At 47.1% G+C, this 24,268-nt stretch overlaps 2 protein-coding genes across 2 annotated transcripts; one reads left to right on the top strand and one right to left on the bottom strand.

The window, feature by feature from the left end:
* Positions 1-11,999: 11,999 nt before the first annotated feature.
* On the top strand, positions 12,000-15,870 carry LOC125545713 (selenium-binding protein 1-like). The gene is made up of 8 exons (XM_048709743.1): positions 12,000-12,158; positions 12,277-12,439; positions 13,422-13,617; positions 13,690-13,917; positions 14,190-14,421; positions 14,506-14,613; positions 14,707-14,979; positions 15,396-15,870. Exons 2-8 carry the CDS (start codon positions 12,277-12,279, stop codon positions 15,678-15,680), a joined length of 1,485 nt encoding a protein of 494 aa, XP_048565700.1. The 5' UTR covers positions 12,000-12,158; the 3' UTR covers positions 15,681-15,870.
* Positions 15,871-16,551: 681 nt separating this feature from the next.
* LOC125545714 (1-aminocyclopropane-1-carboxylate oxidase homolog 1-like) lies at positions 16,552-17,917 on the bottom strand. Its single transcript, XM_048709746.1, has one exon. The coding sequence runs from the start codon at positions 17,858-17,860 to the stop codon at positions 16,781-16,783; it is 1,080 nt and encodes a 359-aa protein (XP_048565703.1). The 5' UTR covers positions 17,861-17,917; the 3' UTR covers positions 16,552-16,780.
* Positions 17,918-24,268: the final 6,351 nt, after the last annotated feature.

Raw genomic sequence — 24,268 nt, forward strand, 5'->3', positions numbered from 1 at the left:
GCCTTGCAAGAAATGTGACTAATGAGTTAGTTGCAGGATGATGCATTACGGAACGAGTAAAGAGACTTGTTGGTTACGAGATGGAACTAGGTATGAGGATACCGACGATCGAATCTCGGTAAAGTAACATACCGATGACAAAGGGAATTACGTATGTTTTCATTGCGGTTTGATCGATAAAGATCTTCGTAGAATATGTAGGAACCAATATGACCAGAGATGTGTCTTGGTCATGTCTACATAGTTCTCTAACCCATAGGGTCCGCACGCTTAATGTTCGATGACAATTTGTATTATGAGTTATGTGTTTTGGTGACCGAAGATTGTTTGGAATCCCGGATGAGATCACGGACATGATGAGGAGTCTTGAAATGGCTGAGAGGTAAATATTGATATGTTGGACGAAGGTATTCGGACACCGGAATGGTCTCGGGACATTTTGGATATTTATCAGAGTACCGAGGGGTTACCGGAACCCCCCGAGGAAATATTGGGCCTACATGGGCCATAGGGGAGAGGGGAGGCAGCCCACAAGGGGTGGCTGCACCCCCCTCCCATGGGGAGTCCGAATTGGACTAGGGGAGGGGGGGCACCCCCCTTTCCTTCTCCTCTTCCCTCTCCCTTCCCCCTTTCCCCCACCATGAGAAGGAAAAGAGGGGGGCCGAATCCTACTAGGACTTGGAGTCCTAGTGGGACTCCCCTCTCCTTGGTGCACCCCTGGTGGCCGGCCTCCTCCCCTCCTCCTTTATATATGTGGGTAGGGCACCCCTTGGAGACACACCAATTGTTCCAAGCCGTGTGCGGCGTCTTCCTCCATAGTTTAATCCTCTGGTCATATTCACCTAGTGCTTAGGCGAAGCCCTGCACGGATCACATCACCATCACCGTCACCACGCCGTCGTGCTGACGAAACTCTCCCTCGACACTTTGCTGGATCAAGAGTTCGAGGGACGTCATCAAGCTGAACGTGTGCAGAACTCAGAGGTGCCATACATTCGGTGCTTGACCGGTTGAATCGAGAAGATGTTCGACTACATCAACCGCGTTAAGCTAATGCTTCCGCTTACAGTCTACGAGGGTACGTGGAGACACTCTCTCCCTCTCGTTGCTATGCATCTCCTAGATAGATCTTGCATGGTCGTAGGATTTTTTTTGAAATTGCATGCTACGTTCCCCAACAGTCTGGGGCGACCTTGGGGCAGCGGCTGGGAACCAGATCGCCCCCATGCTGAAAATATAGCTGGTTCGCCCCCAAGTGGCGCTTTTTTCTATCCCCTGGGGGAGGCGAACGGCTGGAGATGCTCTAAGCGGCAGCAGCAGAGGAACAACTAGCAGCAAAGCAGTAGCGGGCAGTAGACAGGGCAAGGAGCAACAATAGGTAGAGGCCGGGGTGAGCGGCTGCAGGCAACATCAGTACGCAATAGTGATGACCCACAAGTATAGGGGATCAATTGTAGCTCTTTTCGATAAGTAAGAGTGTCGAACCCAACGAGGAGGAGAAGGAAATGACAAGTGGTTTTCAACAAGGTAATGTCTGCAAGTGCTAAAATTGTAAGTAACATAGTAGTTTGATAGCAAGGTAATTTGTAACGATAAAGTAATGATAGTAGTAACAGAAGTGCAGCAAGGTAGCCCAATCCTTTTGAGGCAAAGGACATGCCAAAACGGTCTCTTATGATAAGCAAAGCGTTCTTGAGGGTACACAGGATTTTCATCTAGTCACTTTCATCATGTTGGCTTAATTCGTGTTCGGTACTTTGATAATTTGATATGTGGGTGGACCGGTGCTTAGGTGTTGTTCTTACTTGAACAAACCTCCTACTTATGATTAACCCTCCCGCAAGCATCCGCAACTACGAGAAAAGTATTAAGAATAAATTATAAGCATAGCATTAAACTTTTGGGTCCAATCGGTCCCTTACGGAATAGCGCATAAACTGGGGTTTAAGCTTCTGTCACTCTCGCAACCCATCATCTAATTGCTACTCCACAATGCATTCCCTTAGGCCCAAATATGGTGAAGTGTCATGTAGTCGACGTTCACATGACACCACTAAGGGAATCACAACATACATACTATCAAAATATCGAACACATATCAAGTTCACATGATTACTTGCAACATGTTTTCTCCCGTGACCTCAAGAACAAAAGTAACTACTCATAAATGATAAACATGCTCATGATCAGAGGGGTATTAAATAGCATATTGGATCTGAACATATAATCTTCCACCAAATAAACCATATAGTAATCAACTATAGGATGTAATGAACACTACTAGTCACCCACAAGCACCAATCTATAGTTCCAGTAACAAGACTGAACACAAGAGATGAACTAGGGTTTGAGATGAGATGGTGTTGTTGAAGATGTTGATGGAGATTTCCCTCCCCAAGATGGGAGAGTTGTTGGTGATGATGATGACGATGATTTGAACTTTTGAAGTTCCCCCGGCGGAATCGCTCCACCGGAGGGCAAAAGTGCTCCTACCCAAGTTCCGCCTCGAGATGGCGGCGCTCCATCCTGAAAGTCCTCTCCTAATTTTTTCTAGGTCAAAATGACTTATATACCAGAAGATGGGCACCGGAGGTGAGCCTGGGTGAGCACAACCCACGAGGGTGTGCCTGGGCTCCTAGGGCACCCAGATGGGTTGTGCCGTCCTGGTGGGCCTCCTTTGATACTTATTTGCTCCAATATTCTTCATATATTGGAGAAAAAATCTCCATGAAGTTTCAGCTTGTTTGGAGTTGTGCAGAATAGGTGGCTTGACGTAGCTTTTCCAGGTCCAGATTTCCAGCTGCCGGAATTCTCCCTCTTTGTGTATACCTTGCATATTATGAGAGAAAAGGCATTAGAATTACTACAAAAAGCATTATTATGGATAAAAACATCATAAATAACAGTAAGAAAACATGATGCAAAATGGACGTATCAGTAGCAGAAGCAAGCAGCAGGAAGCAGCGGTGAGAGCGCAACAGCGGGGGAAGGAGGGGCCGGGCGCGGCCCACGGGCGCACGCGCACATGTGAGGGCTGGCGGGAAGGGGAGCAATAGAGGTTGCGACCAGGAGTAGCATGCGAGCAGCAGAAGAGTACGTACATAGGAGCTCGGGATCCGTCCATGGCGGCCACAGACGAGCACAGGGGTGGCGCCTAACGGGGTGGATTGAAGTTGGGAACGAGGGGAATCGGTCGGGGACCTTACCGTGAACCTGTAGAGGTGCAAAGAAAGCTCGGGGAAGGCTTGGAGGCAACAAATCGAAGCGGCGATGAGCGGTGGTCGGAGGTGGAAGATGACTTGATGCAGGCGATGTAGTGGCGCCGAGCTCCAACAGGTGGGAGTAGAGGAAGTAGCGGGCGACGGCGGAGTCCAGGGGCACGACCTCAAGCTTTGGGGATGACAGGGAGCACGCGAATGATGACGGCCATGTCGGTGGTGGTTCGTGTGTGTGCGGGGAGGAAGAGAATGGCGCGAGAGGGAAGGAGTGCGGGGGAATGAGGGCTAGGTCAAGCCGGGGGAGCGGGGTGTCTTGTAGACCGACGGGGGGGGAGGGGATGCGGCGGATGGCCAACATGTGGAGGGGTGCCATGGGGATAGCCTCCATGCAGCCTCCAGTTCCCGTAGCGAGAGGTAGGGGATGCTTGGGAGGTTGGGCTGGGCCTCTAGTTTTCTTCTACATGGTGGGACAAAAGTGCACATAGCAATTTCGGTTTTACTTTTGTGTAAAAAAACATAGCTACTGTTTTCTATTTATCACGGTGACCAAATGAATTTAGTTCCAAAAGAAAATTTTCACATTTGAAGTACCTCACCAAGTGTCATGCCATCTTGAAATGTTTTAAGAAATATTAGGTTCGAATTTAATTGATCCACTTAAGTGGTGTTGCTCCATTTTTAAAAAAAATAGATAAGGGCATTTTGTTGGGTTCAACATGACATTTGTATAATTGGATTTTTAACATTAATACAAACATTTTATTCTAGTGTTTGGTGAAATTATTTCTAGACTTTAAATTTTAAATTCGATTTTAAACCAATTGAGAGAGGGATTATTTTCTAAATGCAACTTAATTAAAATGACCATTATGACACCGCATGTTAATTAGCATAACATGCTATTAGGGTATGGCGGTGTCACAGGTACACATCAATAACATGTATATCAAATATACCTTGGTTGATGTCAACTAAATTGCTTGAGGACAAGCAAAGGTTTAAGCTTGGGGGAGTTGATACCTCTCCAATGTATCTACTTTTCCTAACGCTTTTTCCTCTTGTTTTGGACTCTAATTTGCATGATTTGAATGAAACTAACCCCGGATTGATGCTATTTTTAGTAGAACTACCATGGTGTTGTTTTTGTGAAGAAATAAAAGTCCTCGGAATGGAAGGAAACTTTGTGAGGAATTTTTATAAAATAAACAAGAATTTCTGGAGCCAAGACCTACCGGAGGGGGCACCTGGGTGGGCACAACCCACCAGGGCGCGCCCCCTCCTGGCGTGCCCAGGTGGGTTGTCCCCACCTAGTGGCCCCGCAAACCCTGATTACAACTCCATAAATACCTATTTTTCCAGAAAAAAATCTAGGAGAAAGAATTATCACGATCCACGAGACAGAGCCATCGTCACCTCATGTTCTTCATCGAGAGGCTAGATCTGGAGTCCGTTTGGGGCTCCAGAGAGGGGGATCTTCGTTCTTCGTCATCACCAACCCTTCTCCATCACCAATTCCATGACGCTCCCCACCGGGAGTGAGTAATTCCCTTGTAGGCTCACTGGTCGGTAAGGAGTTGGATGAGATTCATCATGTAATTGAGTTAGTTTTGTTGGGGCTTGATCCCTAGTATCCACTATGTTCTAAGATTGATGTTGCTATGACTTTGCCATGCTTAATGCTTGTCACTTTGGGCCCGGGTGCCATGATTTCAGATCTGAACCGTTTATGTTATCATCATTAAGATCCAATCTTGCAAGTTATAGTCACCTACTACGTGTTATGATCCGGCAACCCTGGAGTGACAATAGTCGGGACCACTCCCGGCGATGACCGTAGTTTGAGGAGTTCATGTATTCACCGTGTGTTAATGCTTTGTTCCAGTTATCTATTAAAAGGAGGCCTTAATATCCCTTAGTTTCCAATAGGACCCCGCTGCCACGGGAGGGTAGGACAAAAGATGGCATGCAAGTTCTTTTCATACGCACGTATGACTATTTACGGAATACATGCCTACATTATATTTATGAACTGGAGCTAGTGCCGTATCGCCCTAGGTTATAACTGTCTCATGATGAACATCATCCAACAAGTCACCGATCCAATGCCTACGAATTTATCCTATATTGTTCTTGCTAAGTTACTACTGCTATCGTTATTGTTGCACTTGTTACGAAACTATTGCTATCACTGTTACCGTTACCATTGCTACTGCTACTAGTATCAAAACTATCATATTACTTTGCAACTGATCATGTTGCTATAGATAATTAATCTCCAGGTGTGGTTGAATTGACAACTCAGCTGCTAATACCTTCAAATATTCTTTGGCTCCCCTTGTATCGAATCTATAAATTTGGGTTGAATACTCTACTCTCGAAAACTGTTGTGATCTCCTATACTTGTGGGTTATCAGGGGTGCGGCACCTAGCAGTGCATCAAGGACATAAGCCTTCTGTGCAGCAATGAGGATAATACTCAAGTTATGGACCCAGTCCGCATAGTTGCTTCCATCATCTTTCAACTTAGCTTTCCCTATGAGCGCATTAAAATTCAGGGGAACTACAGTGCAGGCCATTGATCTACAACACAAATTTTGCAGAGACAATTAAGACTAAGTTCATGATAATTAGTTCAGTTAATCAAATTACTAATGTACTCCCACTTAAATCAACATCCCTCAAGTTGTCTAAGTGATAGATGATCCAAATCAACTAACCCATGTCCGATCATCACGTGAGATGGGGTAGTCATCAATGGTGAACATCTCCATGTTGATCATATCTACTATATGGCTCATGTTTGACCTTCCAGTCTCCTGTGTTCCGAGGCCATGTCTGTACATGCTAGGCCCGTGAAGTTTAATCCAAGTATTATGCATGTGTAAAACTGGCTTACAACTGTTGTATGCAAACGTAGAGTCTATCACACCCGATCATCATGAGGTGCTTCAAAACGACGAACTTTTGGAATGGTGCATACTTAGGGAGAACACAATTTCTTGAAATTAAGTGAAGGGATCATCTTATAATGCTACCATCGTCCTAAGCAAAATAAGATGCATAAAAACATAAATATCACATGCAATCAATATGTGGCATGATCTCCATCGTCACTGGCATGACACCATGATCTCCATCATCGTGTCGTCACGTGGTCGTCTCACCAACTATTGCTTCTACAACTATTGCTAACGCATAGCAATAAAGTAAAGCAATTACATGGCGATTAATAAATTAAAGACAATCCTATGGCTCCTACCGGTTGCCGAATTCACCGACATGCAAGTCATGAACCTATTACAAAACATGATCATCTCATACAGCAACATATATCACATCACGTTTTTGGCCATACCACATCACAACATGCCCCGTAAAAACAAGTTAGACGTCCTCTACTTTGTTGTTGCAAATTTACGTGGCTGCTATGGGCAACTAGGAAGAACCGTTCTTACCTACGCAAAGCCACAACGGTGATAATAAAGCCGCCTTTTAACCTTCTACAAGGACCGTCTTCATCAAATTAGATTCAACTAAAGTAGGTGAGACACACACCCACTAGCCACCTTATGCAAAACAAGTTGCTTGTCAGTCGATGGAGCCGGTCTCATGTGTGAGGACATGTAAAGTTGCTCCGAGCCGCTTCATCCCACAATACCGCCGAATCCAAATAAGACAAGAGAGGTAAGCAATTTGAGCATCAACACCCAAAACTCTTTGTGTTCTACTCGTGCATATACATCTACTCATAGACCTAGCTCATGATGCCACTGTTGGGGAACGAAGCATAAAAAAAGTTCGTACGAACACCCAAGATCTATCTAGGAGAAGCATAGCAACGAGAGGGGAGAGTGTGTCTACATACCCTCGTAGACCGTTAAGCGGAGCGTATATCACACGATTGATGTAGTCGTACTCGTCACGATCCAATTGCAATCCAAATCGACGAAGTACCGAACGGACGACACCTCTGCGTTCAACACACGTACGGCTCGATGACGTCTCCTCCTCCTTGATCCAGCAAGCGATGGAGGATAAGTAGATGGGATCTTCGGCAGCACGACGGCGTGACGGTGATGGTGGTAGAGTGATTCCGGCAGGGCTACACCGAGCGCTACCGAAACAACGAAAAGACGGAGGAGTTACGAAGTAACGGGAGAGAGAGGGGGGGCAAGGGCGTGTGTCTCCTCTTGGGGTGCCCCTTCCCCTATATATAGGTGGAGGGCCATGGTGGCCAACCCTCCAAGCCCTAGGGCTGGCGCACCAAGGGGGAGGAGTTGGACTCCTAGTCCAATCCCCTCCCTTCCATACACATGTGGACTTTCCACCTTTCCCAGGTCACCAACATGCATATCCCAATATAACTCTAGCATCACCGAACGTTAAGCGTGCGGACCCTACGGGTTCGAGAATCATGTAGACATGACCGAGACACCTCTTCAATGAATAACCAATAGCAGAACCTGGATGTCCATATTAGTTCCTACATATTCCACGTAGATTTTCTATCGGTTGAACCACGATGTCAAGTATTCCGTTAATCCCGTATGCAATTCCCTTTGTTCGACGATATGTTACTTGACCAGATTCGATCGTTGGTATCTCCATACCTAGTTCAATCTCATTACCGGTTAGTCTCTTTACTCGTTCCGTAATACAAGATCTTGTGATTAACTCATTAGCCACATTGCTTGCAAGCTCTTTACGATGTTGTATTACCGAGAGGGCCCAAAGATATCTCTCCGTCACACGGAGTAACAAGTCCCAGTCTTGATCCATGCCAACCCAACAGACACATTCGGAAATACCTGTAGAGTATCTTTGTGACCACCTAGTTACGAAGTGACGTTTGATAACAAACAAGGTATTCCTACGGTATCTGGGAGTTGCATGATCTCATGGGCTTAGGAATAGATACTTGACATGAAAAAAACTATACCAATAAACTCAAGTGATAGTGATACGATCGAATGCTAAGCTTACGATTGGGTCTTGTCCATCACATTATTCTCCTAATGATTTGATCCCGTTATCAAATGAAAACTCATGTCTATGGTTAGGAAACCTTAACCATCTTTGATCAACGAGTTAGTCTAGTAGAGGCTCACTAGGGACATATTATTTGTTTATCTATTCACACATGTATTTAAGTTTCAGGTCAATACAATTCTAGCATGAATAATAAAACTTTATCATGAACAAGGAAATATGACAACAAACAATTTATTATTGCCTCTAGGACATATTTCTAACACAGGCCATCCTTGATTTCCTCCAGTCGGCCGAGTCGGCTGCGGAGGCAAGACGCTGTCGCTGGCAGGAGATGGAGACGTAGCAGGCCGCGGAGGAAGCGAAGATGCTCACCTACATGGATGAGGTCGAGCAGGAAGAGGATGAGCCGGAGCCCACCTCCTCGCCCGTCCAGCCGTCGCCCGACACCGTCATTATGGACATCTCCGACGACGAGACTATCTAGGGCAGTACGTAATATGTAGTATATATGATTTCTTTACATGCTTTGTATGGATCTAGGGGATGAAATATGAGAGAGACAGATGCAGAGTGGCTAATTTGAGACATGACCGGTCACTGTCTGCGGACGTGCCCAATCACGTCCGCGGGCATTTGAGGAGCCGAATTTGCAAAATACACACCAGAATCGAGTGTGACTGCTCTACTGTACAACGTGGCCCAGCGCCCAGCCTGTGTTGTTGGCCGTTGCAGCTGACGAGTCGCTCTGAAGTTTTGTTGGAGGCGTTCTGACCTTTCGAGGCACTTTCTAAAATCGCCTCCACATTAACCATCCGAGGCATTCTTCGAAAGTGCCAACAAACAGCTTTCCCTTCGTGAGTATACTTAACGTTTTTTAGAAACGCCATGTTAGCTCTTTGAAGGCATTTTCTTACCATTTCAAGGCATTTAAAAATGCCTCCTAATGTCTACCGTGATGTAGTGCGGAGTCGGCTGCGGAGGCAAGACGCTGTCGCTGATAGGAGATGGAGACGTAGCAGGCCGCGAAGGAAGCGAAGATGCTCACCTACATGGATGAGGTCGAGCAGGAGGAGGATGAGCCGGAGCCCACCTCCTAGCCCGTCCAGCCATCGCCCGGCACCGTCATTATGGACATCTCCGACGACGAGACTATCTAGGGCAGTACGTAATATGTAGTACATAGGATTTCTTTACATGCTTTGTATGGATCTGGGGGATGAAATATGAGAGAGACAGATGCAGAGTGGCTAATTTGAGATATGACTGGTCACTGTCCGCGGACGCGCTCAATCGCGTCCGCGGGCATTTGAGGAGCCGAATTTGCAAAGTCCGACGGTAGATGCTCTAAGAGTGGCAAAAGTGAAATGTCAAAATTTAAAATGACAGAAAAATTGGCAAAATCTAAAGTAGCAAAAACAAAATTTTTCCTCTCCTATTGGGTGCATAACGAAAAGAAAAAAAGCTGCCGACTTCTGCTTTGCGGCTTCCCCACTCCAGAAATGTTATGGTGCATACATGCAAGTAGTCGATCTCGTAACATAATCTATTCTCGTGTCCGGAACAGTATTGGTCCAATTTGGCGGTATCCAATCATCATCTTAGTTTTCTACTTACTTTTCTCCTCTGTTCGTGTCACTGATTTGATAGCTCTCGCGGAAACATGAAGCTATTGCCAATTCGACAGGACGAACGCCGAAGGTAGGCACACGCATGCATGAAGCCATGTCGCAGTCACGTTCCGTAGACATGCTCGCTGTGAAAAATCTGCTCCGGCCGTCACATTCGCGAGGCACGTTGTTTGTCTACACCCACTTATTGATCAGCGTACGCAGGCCGGTAAAATAATCTTCCGTATGCCACGCACAGTGACTAGTACAGTGCGTATATTATTTACAGCCAGATGAGATGTCAATCAACTGGATTTTCTATGATTCTGCAGCTAGCACAGCAATCTTCACTCGGTCAACTGCTGCGCTTTACCCCTCAGATGGCTCCCGTCCTCACTAATCATGCTCTTCTCCACACAAACCTGGCTCAGCTTTCCGAGCCCGATCATTGTGTTCTCTTTACCCAATGGAATCATGCCAGCCAGACCGCCAGCTGACCGTGTGAGCGGAGATAATGCATCGATAGTCCATCTGCGCCGGCCGCGCGCAACGCATGGTGATAAAACAAAACTATAGAGCAGCCGTTATACGTCCGAATACGGAGTTCCAGCGAGGCAGAGATCGAGATAACCATGCATGCAGGGCTATTTTACTCGCCTTGTGATGGACGTGGAAGCTGGCAGCGCGCAAAGTCCTTGATTTGATCATGGGCAGCTAGCTAGCAGATCCGTGCCATCCGGACAGATAGCTTAAATCTGATACTAGTACCAGATCTCCATCGTGTGAGTTTGGAATTTTCGGTCGTGCGTTATTGGCTGACGTGTTTTAGGGCATGCATCCTTATCAGGCCACGTACGGCCTGGGATATGCATCGCTGACTCAGAGGCAAATCGCAAAGTGTGACCACTGACCAAGAGATGAGAAGTGGTAGAGCAGAGCACGTAACGATCGAGCCGCTGGTTGGCATAGCCATCCTCGGTTGGTAGAGCCGAGTATGGCGTTCGTCGACCCGGGGTTGCTAAAACGCATGGCACGAAGAATTCCGTTGCAGTAAAAGCATCCCTCGGTTGGATGCACATTTTAAAAAAATTCCGATGATACATTTTTTGTGACATATAAGTATATAACCCATATTTTGTTGACCAAAATTATAGGTCAAGCTTTGACAAAAAGAAACAAAGTGACATTGTATAAAAAAGACGAAGAAAGTGTCTAATCAGACCCCTCAAATCAAATGGCTGTAAGATCGGCTCGTCGAGTTGTCAGAGCGGTCGGGCCTGGGTAGCACATGTGTTCATTTTTCAACATGAAAGGTGAGACGACAGGAACGTAAAATGGCCGACCATGCATGCATAGAGATATACAGTACTCTATTACTCCCTCCGTTCCGAGTTATTTATCGCAAGTATGGATGTATCTAGATGTATTTCAGTTCTAGATATAACTATTTCTGCGACAAGTAATTTGGAACGGAAGGAGTATATATGTTATGTTCGATTTGTTTAGATACAAATATAACTTGGGATGGAGGGAGTATAGATTAATATTAAAGAGTACCCTCTTCGTCTGAAAATGTTTGTTCCTCAAATGGATGTATCTAGCACTCCATCCATTTGAGGAACAAGTTTGGGACAAGTTTTTTCGGACGGAGAGAGTACATTAGTATTTTCTTCGTCTCAAAAAGCTTGTTTTTGATTTGTCAGATACGGATGTGTCTAGACACATTTTAGTGTTAGATACATCCATATTTAGATAAATACTTCCTTCGCGAAGAAATATAAGAACGTTACGAGTAGTATTACGAAATAAAGTGCCAATTTCGTGCTAGGAAAAATGCAAAGCTGCAGCGTCCGTTGCACACGCAGACACACACACCCACACAGGACGGCCCGTGGCGCACGCAGGCTCCGGCCAAGACGGGCGGCTCACGGCTGCGACCGCGAGGCCCCGGATCGGGACGCGCCGAGCCACCGCCACGAACCGCTCGCTGCGTCGCCATCGACGGTCCAAGCTTTCTCCAACCCCAGTTCGTGGACGGATCGATCCCGCCCGCCACGCAGGCACCCGCATTATCGTCCAGATACGACGACGCCCTGCCCACGCCCCGGGCCCAGGTTCACTCGCCACGCCTCCGGCCTCCCTTCCCTCCTATAGCCAGCCGCACGCATCGCGAGGCGCGTCCCGCGGCATCCCCTCCGCCCACGTGGCGGCAGCCAAAGTTAGCCTCCCCTCTATAATTACCCCCGTCTCCCGGGCGGGCAGTCCCACCACCATCTCTCTCCTCTCCTCTGCTCCCTTCCTCTGTCCCTCTCGCACAGCAGAAGAGAACTCCTACCCTCCGGTGAGTCAGCACTGAGCTCGGCTCCCTGCTCCGTCAGCTGCTCTCCGGCGGCTGGCACCGGGAGCGGCGTTTTCCTTCAGGCAGGGGGTTAACTAATTTGGGCGTCCTGAGATCACAGATGGCCGCAGCGGTGGCTGACGCGGCGGTGCCGGCGGTGGCGAAGGCGAACGGCGCCGGGGCGGGGTGCTGCGCGGCGAAGGGCCCCGGGTACGCCACGCCCAGGGAGGCCATGGAGAAGGGCCCGCGGGAGGGGCTCCTCTACGTCACCTGCGTCTACAATGGTACCAATCCTTCCTTCCGCCCGACCCTCCTCTTCCAAGTACCAAGTTCCAACACTGGAAAAAAGGCCACTCATACGCACGGCCAACGCACGCGCACACCGCTGACACCCGCACTGCGGTTGGCGCTTAGATCTCAGCGAGCAATTATGATTCCGTTACAGGTTCTTATAATTAAAGTATAGGGACGTAGAGTAGTACAACAACAACAGCAGCAGAAGCAGGAGCTTGCACAGGCTTGACTTAACCTGGACTGGACTGAGAATCTGAGATGGACATGCCACTTAATTTAATCCTGGAAGTCTCTTTCTAATGTACTCAGATTCCATATTACTCCTAATCGAGAAAGTGAGACTTCCAGGATTAAAATCCTAGTAATATTTGAATCAAATGAGTAAACATATTAAATTCCTAATATGGGTGTCAGAGATGACTAAATGAGGACAAGAAGAATATTGGCATATGCTTTGCTATTCTAACTTCCTAATAATAAGCCTTGGTCCACGCAAAAAAGAAAAGAGAGCCTTGGTTCAGATCTCCAATTACTCTGCATATGGCAGTTTCTTTTCGTCAGAGATGTGCAATTTTTCGTGCTTTGGTGTAGACACTGGGCTGGAGTATTTTTAGCCCGTCCAACTTAATGTAATGGGTGTAATGTAGTGTCTAACCATATAGACCGGCTTTAATTCTGATATGTACTGCTACTACTGTACATATGCACGCAGCATGCATGTGCCCTCCATGGCAGAAACTGCCATTTGCTGTTACACAAGTGTCCAAGTTGGCTGAGTCGTGGATCATTCAGAACCGTCTAGTTCAGTCCCTGTCTGTTTCTGAGCTTCACATGGCCTCTCTTCATGGCAGTTTCTGAAGGCAGAACAAACCATGTGAGCATGAGAAGAGATGTACGGGTGTGCCTTTGTACAGGTTGATTGCCTGATTGTGTGAAGTCTTGCTGATTGCCTGATTGTACTGAATTTTGCAGGTACTGGAATCAACAAGCCGGATTACCTGGCTACAGTGGACGTCGACCCCAATTCAGCGACCTACTCCCAGGTGATCCACAGGCTCCCGGCCACCCACATCGGCGACGAGCTGCATCACTCCGGCTGGAACGCTTGCAGCTCCTGCCATGGTGATCCATCCACGAGCCGGCGCTTCTTGATTCTCCCTTCATTGCTGTGAGTAATCAGATGAATGAACGGTTGAATTTTAGCTCAGTTTTGAAATGCTGATCTGCTGGTTGTTCACAGGTCTGGTCGCGTGTATGTGGTCGACACTGCGAAGGATCCGAGGGCGCCTGCTCTGCACAAGGTTGTCCAGGCTGAGGACATTGCTGAGAAGACCGGGCTTGGGTTCCCTCACACATCCCATTGCCTTGCAACTGGGGATATCATGATTTCCTGCCTGGGAGACAAGGAGGGCAATGCTGCTGGCAATGGCTTTCTCCTGTTGGATTCAGAGTTTAACGTCAAAGGGCGGTAAGTTTTTTGCCCACAATCTGGGTACCATTGACATGGAAACATAACATATGCTCAAATGCATTCTGTAACATATTGTCACTTCATCATGAAACCATCTCAGCATATCAGAATCATCCAACCACTCCATCCTGATTTACATATTACAAAATCTTCAGTAATATTTCAGCTTTGAAAAACTTTAGTACTCCTATTATTGATGCCTTACTTTTCCGAAACAGACAGTTTTCAGTGGCTCCAACTGTACTGATTTAACTATTTGCTACTTGTAGTTGGGAAAAGCCAGGTCACAGCCCCTTGTTTGGCTATGATTTCTGGTACCAGCCTCGTCACAAGACGATGATTAGCTCTTCATGGGGAGCTCCGGCAGCTTTCAGGACAGGTTTCGATCTCCAGCATGTCCAGGATGGTCTCTATGGAAGGCACCTGCATGTGTATGACTGGCCTGGTGGTGAGCTCAAGCAGACACTGGATCTAGGCAGCACAGGTCTTCTTCCACTGGAGGTGTGTATCAACTATCAAGTACCAAGAGTATAGGGGTCTAATAATTATCCTATAACCATAGTTCTCTTTTTATCTTCTCTGCAGGTGAGGTTTTTACATGACCCATCAAAGGACACTGGCTATGTTGGCTGTGCTTTGACAAGCAACATGGTGAGATTCTTCAAAACTGCAGATGGATCATGGAGCCATGAGGTTTGTCCGCAATGACATGCTAATGCCTACTTCTTTCACACATAATGAAGTTTATTTTCATTTTATTTACACTTCTTGTGCCTGTATTTGTAGGTAGCTATATCCATAGAGCCACTGAAGGTGCGCAACTGGATGCTGCCAGAAATGCCAGGATTGATAACTGACTTTGTCATCTCTCTGGATGACCGTTATCTCTACTTGGTCAACTGGCTTCATGGGGATATCAGGCAGTACAACATTGAGGACCCTGCAAAGCCTGTGTTGGCTGGGCAAGTATTTGTAGGTGGGCTTCTTCAAAAGGGCAGTGATGTTGTCTATGTGACCGACGATGACAAAGAAGAGCAGTATGCTGTGCCCCAAGTCAAGGTAAACTCTACAGTACTCCTCTTAAATCTTAATGGCTTGGTACATAAGTTACATTCTTCAGAATATCTTCTGTATCTTTTATTAAAAAATAACCAGAGTCACAATTCAATACTGGTTATATATAGTTCAACTGATGGGTGATTCAAGTACCAACTGGAACACATCCAGCTTGCAATGCTGCTATACTTATTCTCAACTAAACCGAATGATCCAATGAAACTGCAATATTTGGAACATACTCCTTCCGTCCCAAAATTCTTGTCTTAGATTTTTCTAAATAGGGATGTATCAACTCACGTTTTAGTATTAGATACATCCATATCTAGACAAATCTAAGACAAGAATTTTGGGACGGAGGGAGTATTTATTTCTAGTCACTCAACATTACTCTGACATACCATGTGTCTTGTATTCAGGGGCACCGGCTTAGAGGTGGGCCGCAGATGATTCAGCTGAGCTTGGATGGCAAGAGGGTCTATGTAACCAACTCTCTCTTCAGCCGGTGGGACGAGCAGTTCTATGGCCCTGACCTTCTCAAGAAGGGATCTCACATGTTGCAGATCGACGTCGACACCGAGGAAGGAGGGCTGACTGTCAACCCCGACTTCTTCGTGGATTTTGGCACCGAGCCTGAAGGTCCCTCATTGGCCCATGAAATGAGATATCCTGGGGGAGACTGCACCTCTGACATATGGATCTAGGACGAAGGGTGTAGGGTGCATATGCAGCTGGAGATCCATGGTGTTAAGCTCACTGTAATTAAGATGGTTTCTTCCCTGCCTGCGGTGTTGTATGTGATGTGGTATCAATTGGAATAAGTTCCTGATAGAACCTCTGACATTGGCTTCATGGGAGCTTGTGCCCTAATAAGAGTTGCCTCTGATTCTGAAATTTCTGATGCTTTTGTAGGCCTTATATCTTCTGCTTGAAATGTTCTAAACGAGAATGATTAAGCTGGAAGCAAAGTAACACATGCAATAGCCATATACAGTATTAACCAGAGATATAATGCTATTTCACCAAAATCAAATAGTATTTCTTGCAACCAACAGCATGCATGGTCTTGTAACCAAAATTATGTATGTCAGTTGATTGCTCTGCACCCGACGTACTGCCTCAGGGTAGTCGGGGTGGATCTCCTTGTAGTTCGAAGGTATTAGCTTACTAGTGCCTGTTTGGTCAGCTGGCAATCTTCTTCCCAACTGGAGTACATGTGGGAGGGAATGATGGTGCATTAGCTTACATTACACAAGCATTTAAACTCTGTACATACAGATTAGATAGTACTCCTATCAAACAAATTTAACTGGCAGAAGCTTACCCTTACAAATCGCCTTCCATTTGGTTCACCGACAAGATATATCACCCGAGTGTCGATGAGATGTAAGCTTTTGTGGGAAGCACTATCCAGTTTCGTTATCCGTCGATTTCTTCAGGTCTGGTTCCATCAGCGAGATCCGTAGGCCAGTGTTTGGTAATCAGTCATCAAAACTAGTCCCTCCGTTTCGCAATACATGACTTCCATTTATCAAAATATAGATGTACTAGACATGTTTTAGTTAATACCTCAGGGAATTAAATCTTATCTGCATTTCCAACTGAATCCACAAACCACAATATCGCGATTGGGAAGAGTACAACGATTGCATTTTATTCTTGCGTTGCTAAGATGTACTCCCTCCGTAAAGAAATACTATAAGAGCGTTTAGATATTTCTTTAAAGAGGGAGTACTGGTATATGATTCAAGCCCAAACATGAATTCCGATCATAAGCACAACAAATACATTTGGGTGAGATTCATTAGATCCTGACGTGTTGGAGCGAGGAGACGCCGTCGAGGCCCTTGGCCCTGTAGTGCCTGACCATTTCGTCCACCGTCGTGTTCCTGTACCGGGCGGTGCCGCCGTCGGCGACGATCGGCGCGAGCACCCTCGTCGACCTGTCCGTCCGGAAGAAGCAGGCCACCGACACCCTCGGCCCCGCGCTCTTGGCCACCACGCGGTGCTCCACGCTCTTGAACCTGTCGTTGGACAGGAGCTGCAGGTAGTCGCCCACGTTCACCACCAGCGCCCCCGCCACTGCCGGCACGTCCACCCACGCCGGGTTCTGCTTGTCGTCGTCGTCGACGAGCACCTGGAGGCCGCCGACGGCGTCCTGGAGGAGCACGGTGATGAAGCTGGGGTCGGAGTGCTTGGTTGTGCCCAGCGTGAGGTGCGGCTCCGGGCACGCCGGGTAGTAGTGGCAGGCGAGGCTCAGCCCCTCTAGGCACGCGGCGTCCTCCTCCAGGTGCCCTCGCCGGAGGCCCAGCGCCTCCGACAGAAGCCCGAGCAGCGTGCTCCCCAGCCGCTGCACCAGCCCTGCGAACTCTGGGGCGATTGCCCTGCACGCCGGGGGGATTTCCTCGGGCGCCGGCGGCTCCGGTGCCATATCCATGAACAGGGTGTCGCGCCAGTTGGCCGCCGGCGACTGGAACAGGTCGAAGTTGCTCTGGTACCTCACGCGCCGGCCGTGGTCACGGGTGTAGTACGGCGCCTTGGCCACCGCCGGCTCCTCGATGAAGCACCGCAGCGCCGCGAGCATCGCCGACATGGCCTCCTCCGGCACGCCGTGGTTCACCACCTGGAAGAAGCCTACCGTCTCCGCGGCCGCCTTCACGGCACCGACCGCCGATGCTCGCCCGGACGGTGTCGCGAGGCCGGCAAGGTCGATGACCGGGATGGCGAACTGATGGTCATGGTGATGCGGCGCGTCGTTGAGGGATTCGGGCGCGTGGTGGAAGATGGCGGGGACGGCCGTCGCTCCGGCGTCGACGAGGCCCTTGACGCCGGCCTTGGTGTCGTCGAACGCCTTGAGCGCACCGAGGCGGTGGTCGGAGGCCATGGGTAATTGGAGCTAGCTTCTGCAGTGTGTCGATCCTTTGAATTCAGTTTGTCTACGTGTGTGTGGTAGTGAGTGATGTAGTCGTGGCTCTTTACTGATCGTACATTCCATGATTGCTGACAGGCAGTGTATACGTCGACGTCTATTCGGATTTGCTGAAAACCAAACCAACTTTTGTGGATTGTGGAACACACATCTCAAAGCGTCAATTTGTTCGGTTGTATATTTGGTTTTAGCCTAAGCTTGCCTTCCCAAATACATTTGGCTTGCTAATATTTTGGTCAAGATTTTACTACTCAATGATTTAGCAAGCACTGGCAAGAAAAATGAACTAGGTGGGCAAAGAGGCATTGACATGCCAAAAACCATGATCCAAACCAAGAACAAGTTTATGGTCATGACTAAAATATTGGTAAAGTGCCTTTTGGCCACAATCCAACACACAACCTTCTTCCGATGCATCGTCGGCGTTTTCTTCTCTTAGCACGTGCCACCGGTTTGTCGGAAGCACCTTGTTTTTGAACACCCATTGCGAAAAAATGAACATGCATAGAAGAATAGCTAGGAGCAATGCGAGGAGGTGTCATTGGTGATGCCAGGATCTAAACCTTGTGACATCAAGTTTTAGAAAAACTTTGTATACAAATTAACAGTTTTGCTAAAGCACATCTAAGTCATATGTCATTGATCTTACATTGAGATTCGTGTGAATATTTTTTTCTCTTTTTTCTTTTTCTCTTTATACTTGATTCACTCACTTAGATGTATAATAACTAGAGCACATCTAGATATGCCCTAGACACACCCACAAATTAAACATGAACGAAAAAAGTAATGCTTTATTACAAACATATTTTGGTAGCAGCTATTTGTGATCATGCATATTTTGGTAAGTACCCAGCTTCGGCACTAATAGGCTGAAGTACATCGGTTTCAATATATGTAACAAGATAACAATACATGGAATCATCGGCTATATATTCTATTGTGCAAACTAGACTTGATACTATTTCATTGTTGATACTATTTCATTTCAGAGAATGCTCGCAGGTTGCCGAATTCCGTTCCTCCCCTCCCCCCGAGCTCGGCCCCCCGCGTCGCCCTCCCCGAGCGAGGCGATCGGGGCGGCTCCCCTCTCCTCCCCTCCCCGCGAGTCGCCGCCCCCTTCCCCTCGCCGCTGCCGCCGACGGGCGCGGCTGGGCGTTGCTCGCGCGGCGCCCCGCAGTCCGTCGGTGGCGGCCCCCCTTCTTCCCCCGTCGCTGGACCCCGATTCGGGCGTGCGGTCCTGGGGGCGGAGCGCTTCGGCCGGCGGCGTTCCGGCGCGGATCTGGACGTCGGCGGTGCGGTGGCGTTGTCCCCTGGCGGCGGCGGCCGGCCGCGCCCGGTTGGCCCAGATATAGGCCCCACGGGCCCGATCTGGGTTAGGGTGGGCCTGCTGGGGGGGGCTGCGGTGGGTTGTTCTCCGGTGGTTCTGGCAAGCTCCTCGCGACAGGGACGGCGGCTGTTGTGCCACGACTGCTGCAGCATGGCAGCGGAGCTTCACGGGCCCGTCCAGGGCTCGGCCGGACATTTGGTCTGGTGTGCATCTGCTGCTACGCCCGGTCTGCTACCGCCTAAGTCGGTGGAGGTTGTTCCCTCCCTCATGGCTGCGGTGCTGCTGGTCTTTGTCTACGGGTGTCTCATTTGGGATCCGGCCGGCCTCACTTCGTTGGCCGTGGTGAGTCGACGGCGGTGTCCTCGTGACTGTGTTGGCGCATGTTGGTGGGCGGCAGGTGTGGTGGAGCCGAAGGCTGGTCCTGGGTGGTGGGCGCGAGGGGTCGGGAGAAATCCATCTCGGGCCTTGCCGGCACCGACGCGGTGACGCCTGTGGGCGCCGCCATCCTTCTTGAAGGGCGTCGGGTGACCCTCTCCCCCACTACCCTCCGTGTACCGGGAGAAATCTTAGGATTCGTCCGGGCAGCAGCGTCGTCATCGTCGCATCCCTTCGTGAAGGTGGTGCTTGGTACACGGCAACTCGGTGGCTTTGGAGCGTGGTGGTTATCTTCGGTGGGCGCAGCGGTCGCAGGGTGCCATAGCTTTCGTTGATCCGGCGTTGTTGACATTTCATCTCTTATTTTCTCTTGTATTTTTATTTGGGCGTGCTTGTGCTGTTAGCCTCAGCGTTGATCGGAATGTTCTATCAGGTGGTTGCTATATCTATATAACGGGGTAAAAGCCTATTTCTTCAGAGAATGCTCGCAATTGCGGGCGTGGCGATCAGCAAAATCAATGCTAGCTTCATCACAAGAAATACTAAAGTAAAACGTGTATATTTCTTTGCCTCAACTAGTTTTCTATAAAGATCACTAACCTTTTTCAAATTGGAGAGTCTTGAATCATCACAAACGTTTTCAAGGAAGTTGTCAAGTTGGACGCTTACCTCCACCGCTAATCTCCAAGCTGCAACATGTTTCCTAGTGCATGACGGGGTAATCCATGTGCGCAACAATCTTTTTTGTAATTTATCATTCAGTCGACTTCTTTTCATTTTTATGCCACAAATTGAGGCATAAGCTCTTGTAAACCGTAGTTTATTGGTACCAACATTCACAATCTATCATCACATATAATCAATAAAAGCTCGTAAGAAACTACGGGAAAGTATCAGGTGATACCAACTCTTACATGCTCCCATTCTACCAATTTTAAAAATTCAAATTTAAATGTTTTAAAAAATCATAAAAATGGGAATGCTCAGATTATATGTGTCCAAACCCCTAATAAATTTAGATCAGACTCAAAATACACATTGAGGAGGATGGGGCGTCGATCCGTTGGCTGGACAGCTGGGGTAGCTGCCAGCCCAGCCGAGTTCAAGCCTCGGCTTTGACGCGTGGTGCTCGCAGAGTTTCTTCTGTAAAAAAAATGCCAACAAGGGTTAGCCCTTGGGTTGGTCTTATTTTTAAAAAAAATACACATTGAGGAAAATGAGATGAATGATGTCAAAAGAAGACAAAACCAAAAATGGCACTATTCACACCTGAATTTCCCTTTTTTGTTTCTCCATCTGTATTTTGAATTTTTATTTGAAAAGTTTAGGCATTGTAGACACATGTCTAGTGAATACTCGTGATTTTTTTTTAGAATTTGTGAAACATCTAATTTTTTTAATTGGTATCATGGGAGCATGTAAGGGTTGATATCACCCGATATTTTTCCCATGAAACTACGATGATATACCATTAAGCTTCCGACATTTGACACTTTTGACGATATGAACAAATGATAAGCCTACAAAGATCTTTGAGGTATTCCATCTTAGATGTTGCTGACATGAACCATACGACGAGTATAAGCGCTCCTGAGCAACACACTCGTGGACTCCAGCTCCTCCAGCTGGAATCTAGCTCCTCGTACGATCAAAGGAGTGGTTGTGCCTTACTATAGCTTGTCTCACCACAAGCGTCGTTACTAATAGCCCGACCCAAGTAGCTTCATGAAGGTTAGTTTATTTTTCTTCTGTGTTTTTTCATGCGTTCGTTTTTATATTTTGTTCATATTTTCTTAAGTTTACCCTAACCATATATTCCAATACTTAAATTTACCTAAAAGAAGCACGAATTTGAAAAATATTAACCCAATATAAAAACTTTACTACTGTAGTTTAAAAAAATGTTAACCCAGTATAGCTTTTACAAAATGTGTGCCCGTTCCAGAAAAATGTATGTGACATTTAAAAATATTTATACAATGTAAAAAAATGTTCAGGTAATTCAAATAAATCGTATCATTCAAAGAATTATTACATTTTTTAAAATGTAATTAGTTTCAAAAAATATGTTCATGATATTTAAAAAATGTTTATACAAAGTAAAAAAAAAGTTTACATAGTTTTAAAAATGGTTTATATCATTAAATAAAATGTTATAACATGTATTTGGAATATGTTTAACACATATTCAGAATATATATTCAAAACCATGTATATGAAAAATAATCATGTCTAAAAAATGTTTTGGATATATACGAAAAATGGACATGTGTATAGAAAATAGGCATGAAAACATATGTTGGAAAAAATGTTAATCATGTACTTGAGAAATGTTCAACGTATATAAAATATTCTTGATGTATACTAAAATGTATAACGTGTATGAAAATATAGACATGTGTTTAAAAATAAAAATGTTATTTTTGAAGAAAGAAAAGGGATTTGGACAGCGGCGGCTCCCCTCTGTCGACGACCTCGGTTGTCGGTGGTGAGGGGGGTCGCCTGTTCCACGCGCGTGGTTAGTTTTAAGCACTAGTAAGCGTGCACGTACAACACACGTCTAAACTATTGATATATTTTTACTAGATGAGGATACCCTCGGTATCTTCATTATTATAATGCACACAACCATCTAAACTAATTATATATAAGCAATATTTGTCTATTATAAGTTGGCTTTTGTCCGTTTGCCATGTGATGAAAAGAAAAATGATGATATTAGAAATCCCCATGCTGTAAGATGAGTTTGTCTAAGATCACACAATCTCAAAGTTCTTTGTTGTCTTCGCCATTTTCATAGAGCATTCTCATTATCCAATTTCGAGTCAACTAAAATGATAGCAATTTTTTGTTATGATGTGTGTCATATGCTCCCGCCAGATAGCTGAATAACTCGGAGAATATAGTACGCATATTTAATTGTCAAATAATAAACAAAATGTGTTTCGGCAATGGTTTTGGTCCTGAATGAAATATACATGTTCAAGCTGCAAAATCAACAGACGAATCCAAGACTACATGAAGTTTTAACACCCATAAAACCACAAGATTATCGACATATGTGATAACAAAATTTTGATTAGACATATTTCAGTTTAATCAAATGAAAGAAAATTCAATAGAAAGATTTTGGTAGCTTCAGATTGTAAATTAAACTCCCGCAAGGAAATTGTAAATTAAACAGCAAACACATAGGGATGGACAACAACGGCCGTAATCTCCTCACTGCGCTACGCAACATATTGTCATTGTGGATGTGTGACCGGCATCAGGGTCACTTCACATCATATTCCCGGCCCGCAGCCGGAGCCCATCCTGTTGTTGCGAGATCTGCCTTGTCAACGGTCATGTAAACCACAACATAATGGTTCCGATTTCTTCCAGTTTCTTGTGCTGTGATAGAGAAGGTCGTGCTGCGGGCAGGGGACTCCTGGACTGGTTGTGTTGGTTCGAGAGTTATTTCCAGTTTTTTGTCGTGTGGAGAAGCTAGTGCCATCGAATTATTGGTATAGGAATGTTGTGATACAATAGCATGACATGCATTTTCATAACCCTATAAGAGCAAAAATTATGGACGATAATAAACAGGATCATACACTATGCATAGCGTTAGACCGCGTCGTCCGGACGGGCGACACGGGAGGGGATCTCGATCCGATTTCTCTGCGACCTCCCTCTCCGATCTCTCTCCCTCGCCGCTGCCGGACGACACCGCGGGGCAAAGCCCATGCGGCCGACGGTGGCGGCGGGGCCCTGGTGGTCCGCGGCAGCGGCTAGCAGTGAGCAGCAGCGACCGGAAATTCATGGCGGCACGGCATCAATCTACGAGCAAAGATGGATGTACGTACTGCTTGCTGCAGCTATTGCAGACTTGCAGTAGCGACAACAGGCAGCAACAGTACACAAGAAGTGGCAGCGGCCACAGCTGGGCGAGGACCACCGGACATAGGCGTCATTGCAATCTGGAAGGCGGTTCTCGTTGCATCACGTGGTCAGGGCAATGCACCACTCGCCGGCAAGATGGAGCGATTCGGGATGCATCGCTTGCCGGTAAGATCAAGTGGGAGGCCTCGTCGCCGCTCTCCCGATGGGATTCGGTCTGTGCACGCGTGCAGTAGTGTTGCCCCCGAGCGGCACACCGGTGGCTTCAGGCATAGTAGCCGTTTGGGCCGCACACGCGTCTATGGTGTCGGTGGTGTCAGCTCTCCTCCGTAATGCGTGTTGTAGCTGTACCGGCAACGTACCTGACAGAGTCTAGTTCGCTCAGAAGCCGTGATCCCGTGATCTAAGATTTGCCAATGCCATGGCAGCCATCCGTGTACCCGTGAGGCGATCCTCCGCTTGGACTCGCGGGTGACGTGCCGTGAACTTACATTACTGGTAAGGGCGGCAAAGCAAGAGGCGGCGTATGATGGTGTCGTCTGATACATATCTATCACCGGCTGCCGCTTGTGAGGATGATGCGATGCTGCCAGAGCGTCCCAAGGGATTTTGGCGATGCCGATGACCTTTCACTTTTGTTAGTGGCCTTATCGCGTGTGCAATGCTGCTGGAATAGCGAAAAGTGGAAGCGACAACATAAGATGACTTCGGTTTTGGTGGTGCTTCTCAGGTACCCAGTCTCGAGCTTCGGGGTGAAAATCCTATGTGTGACCCTG

Source organism: Triticum urartu, chromosome 3 (assembly GCF_003073215.2).
Source record: "Triticum urartu cultivar G1812 chromosome 3, Tu2.1, whole genome shotgun sequence".
Lineage (NCBI taxonomy): Eukaryota > Viridiplantae > Streptophyta > Magnoliopsida > Poales > Poaceae > Triticum > Triticum urartu.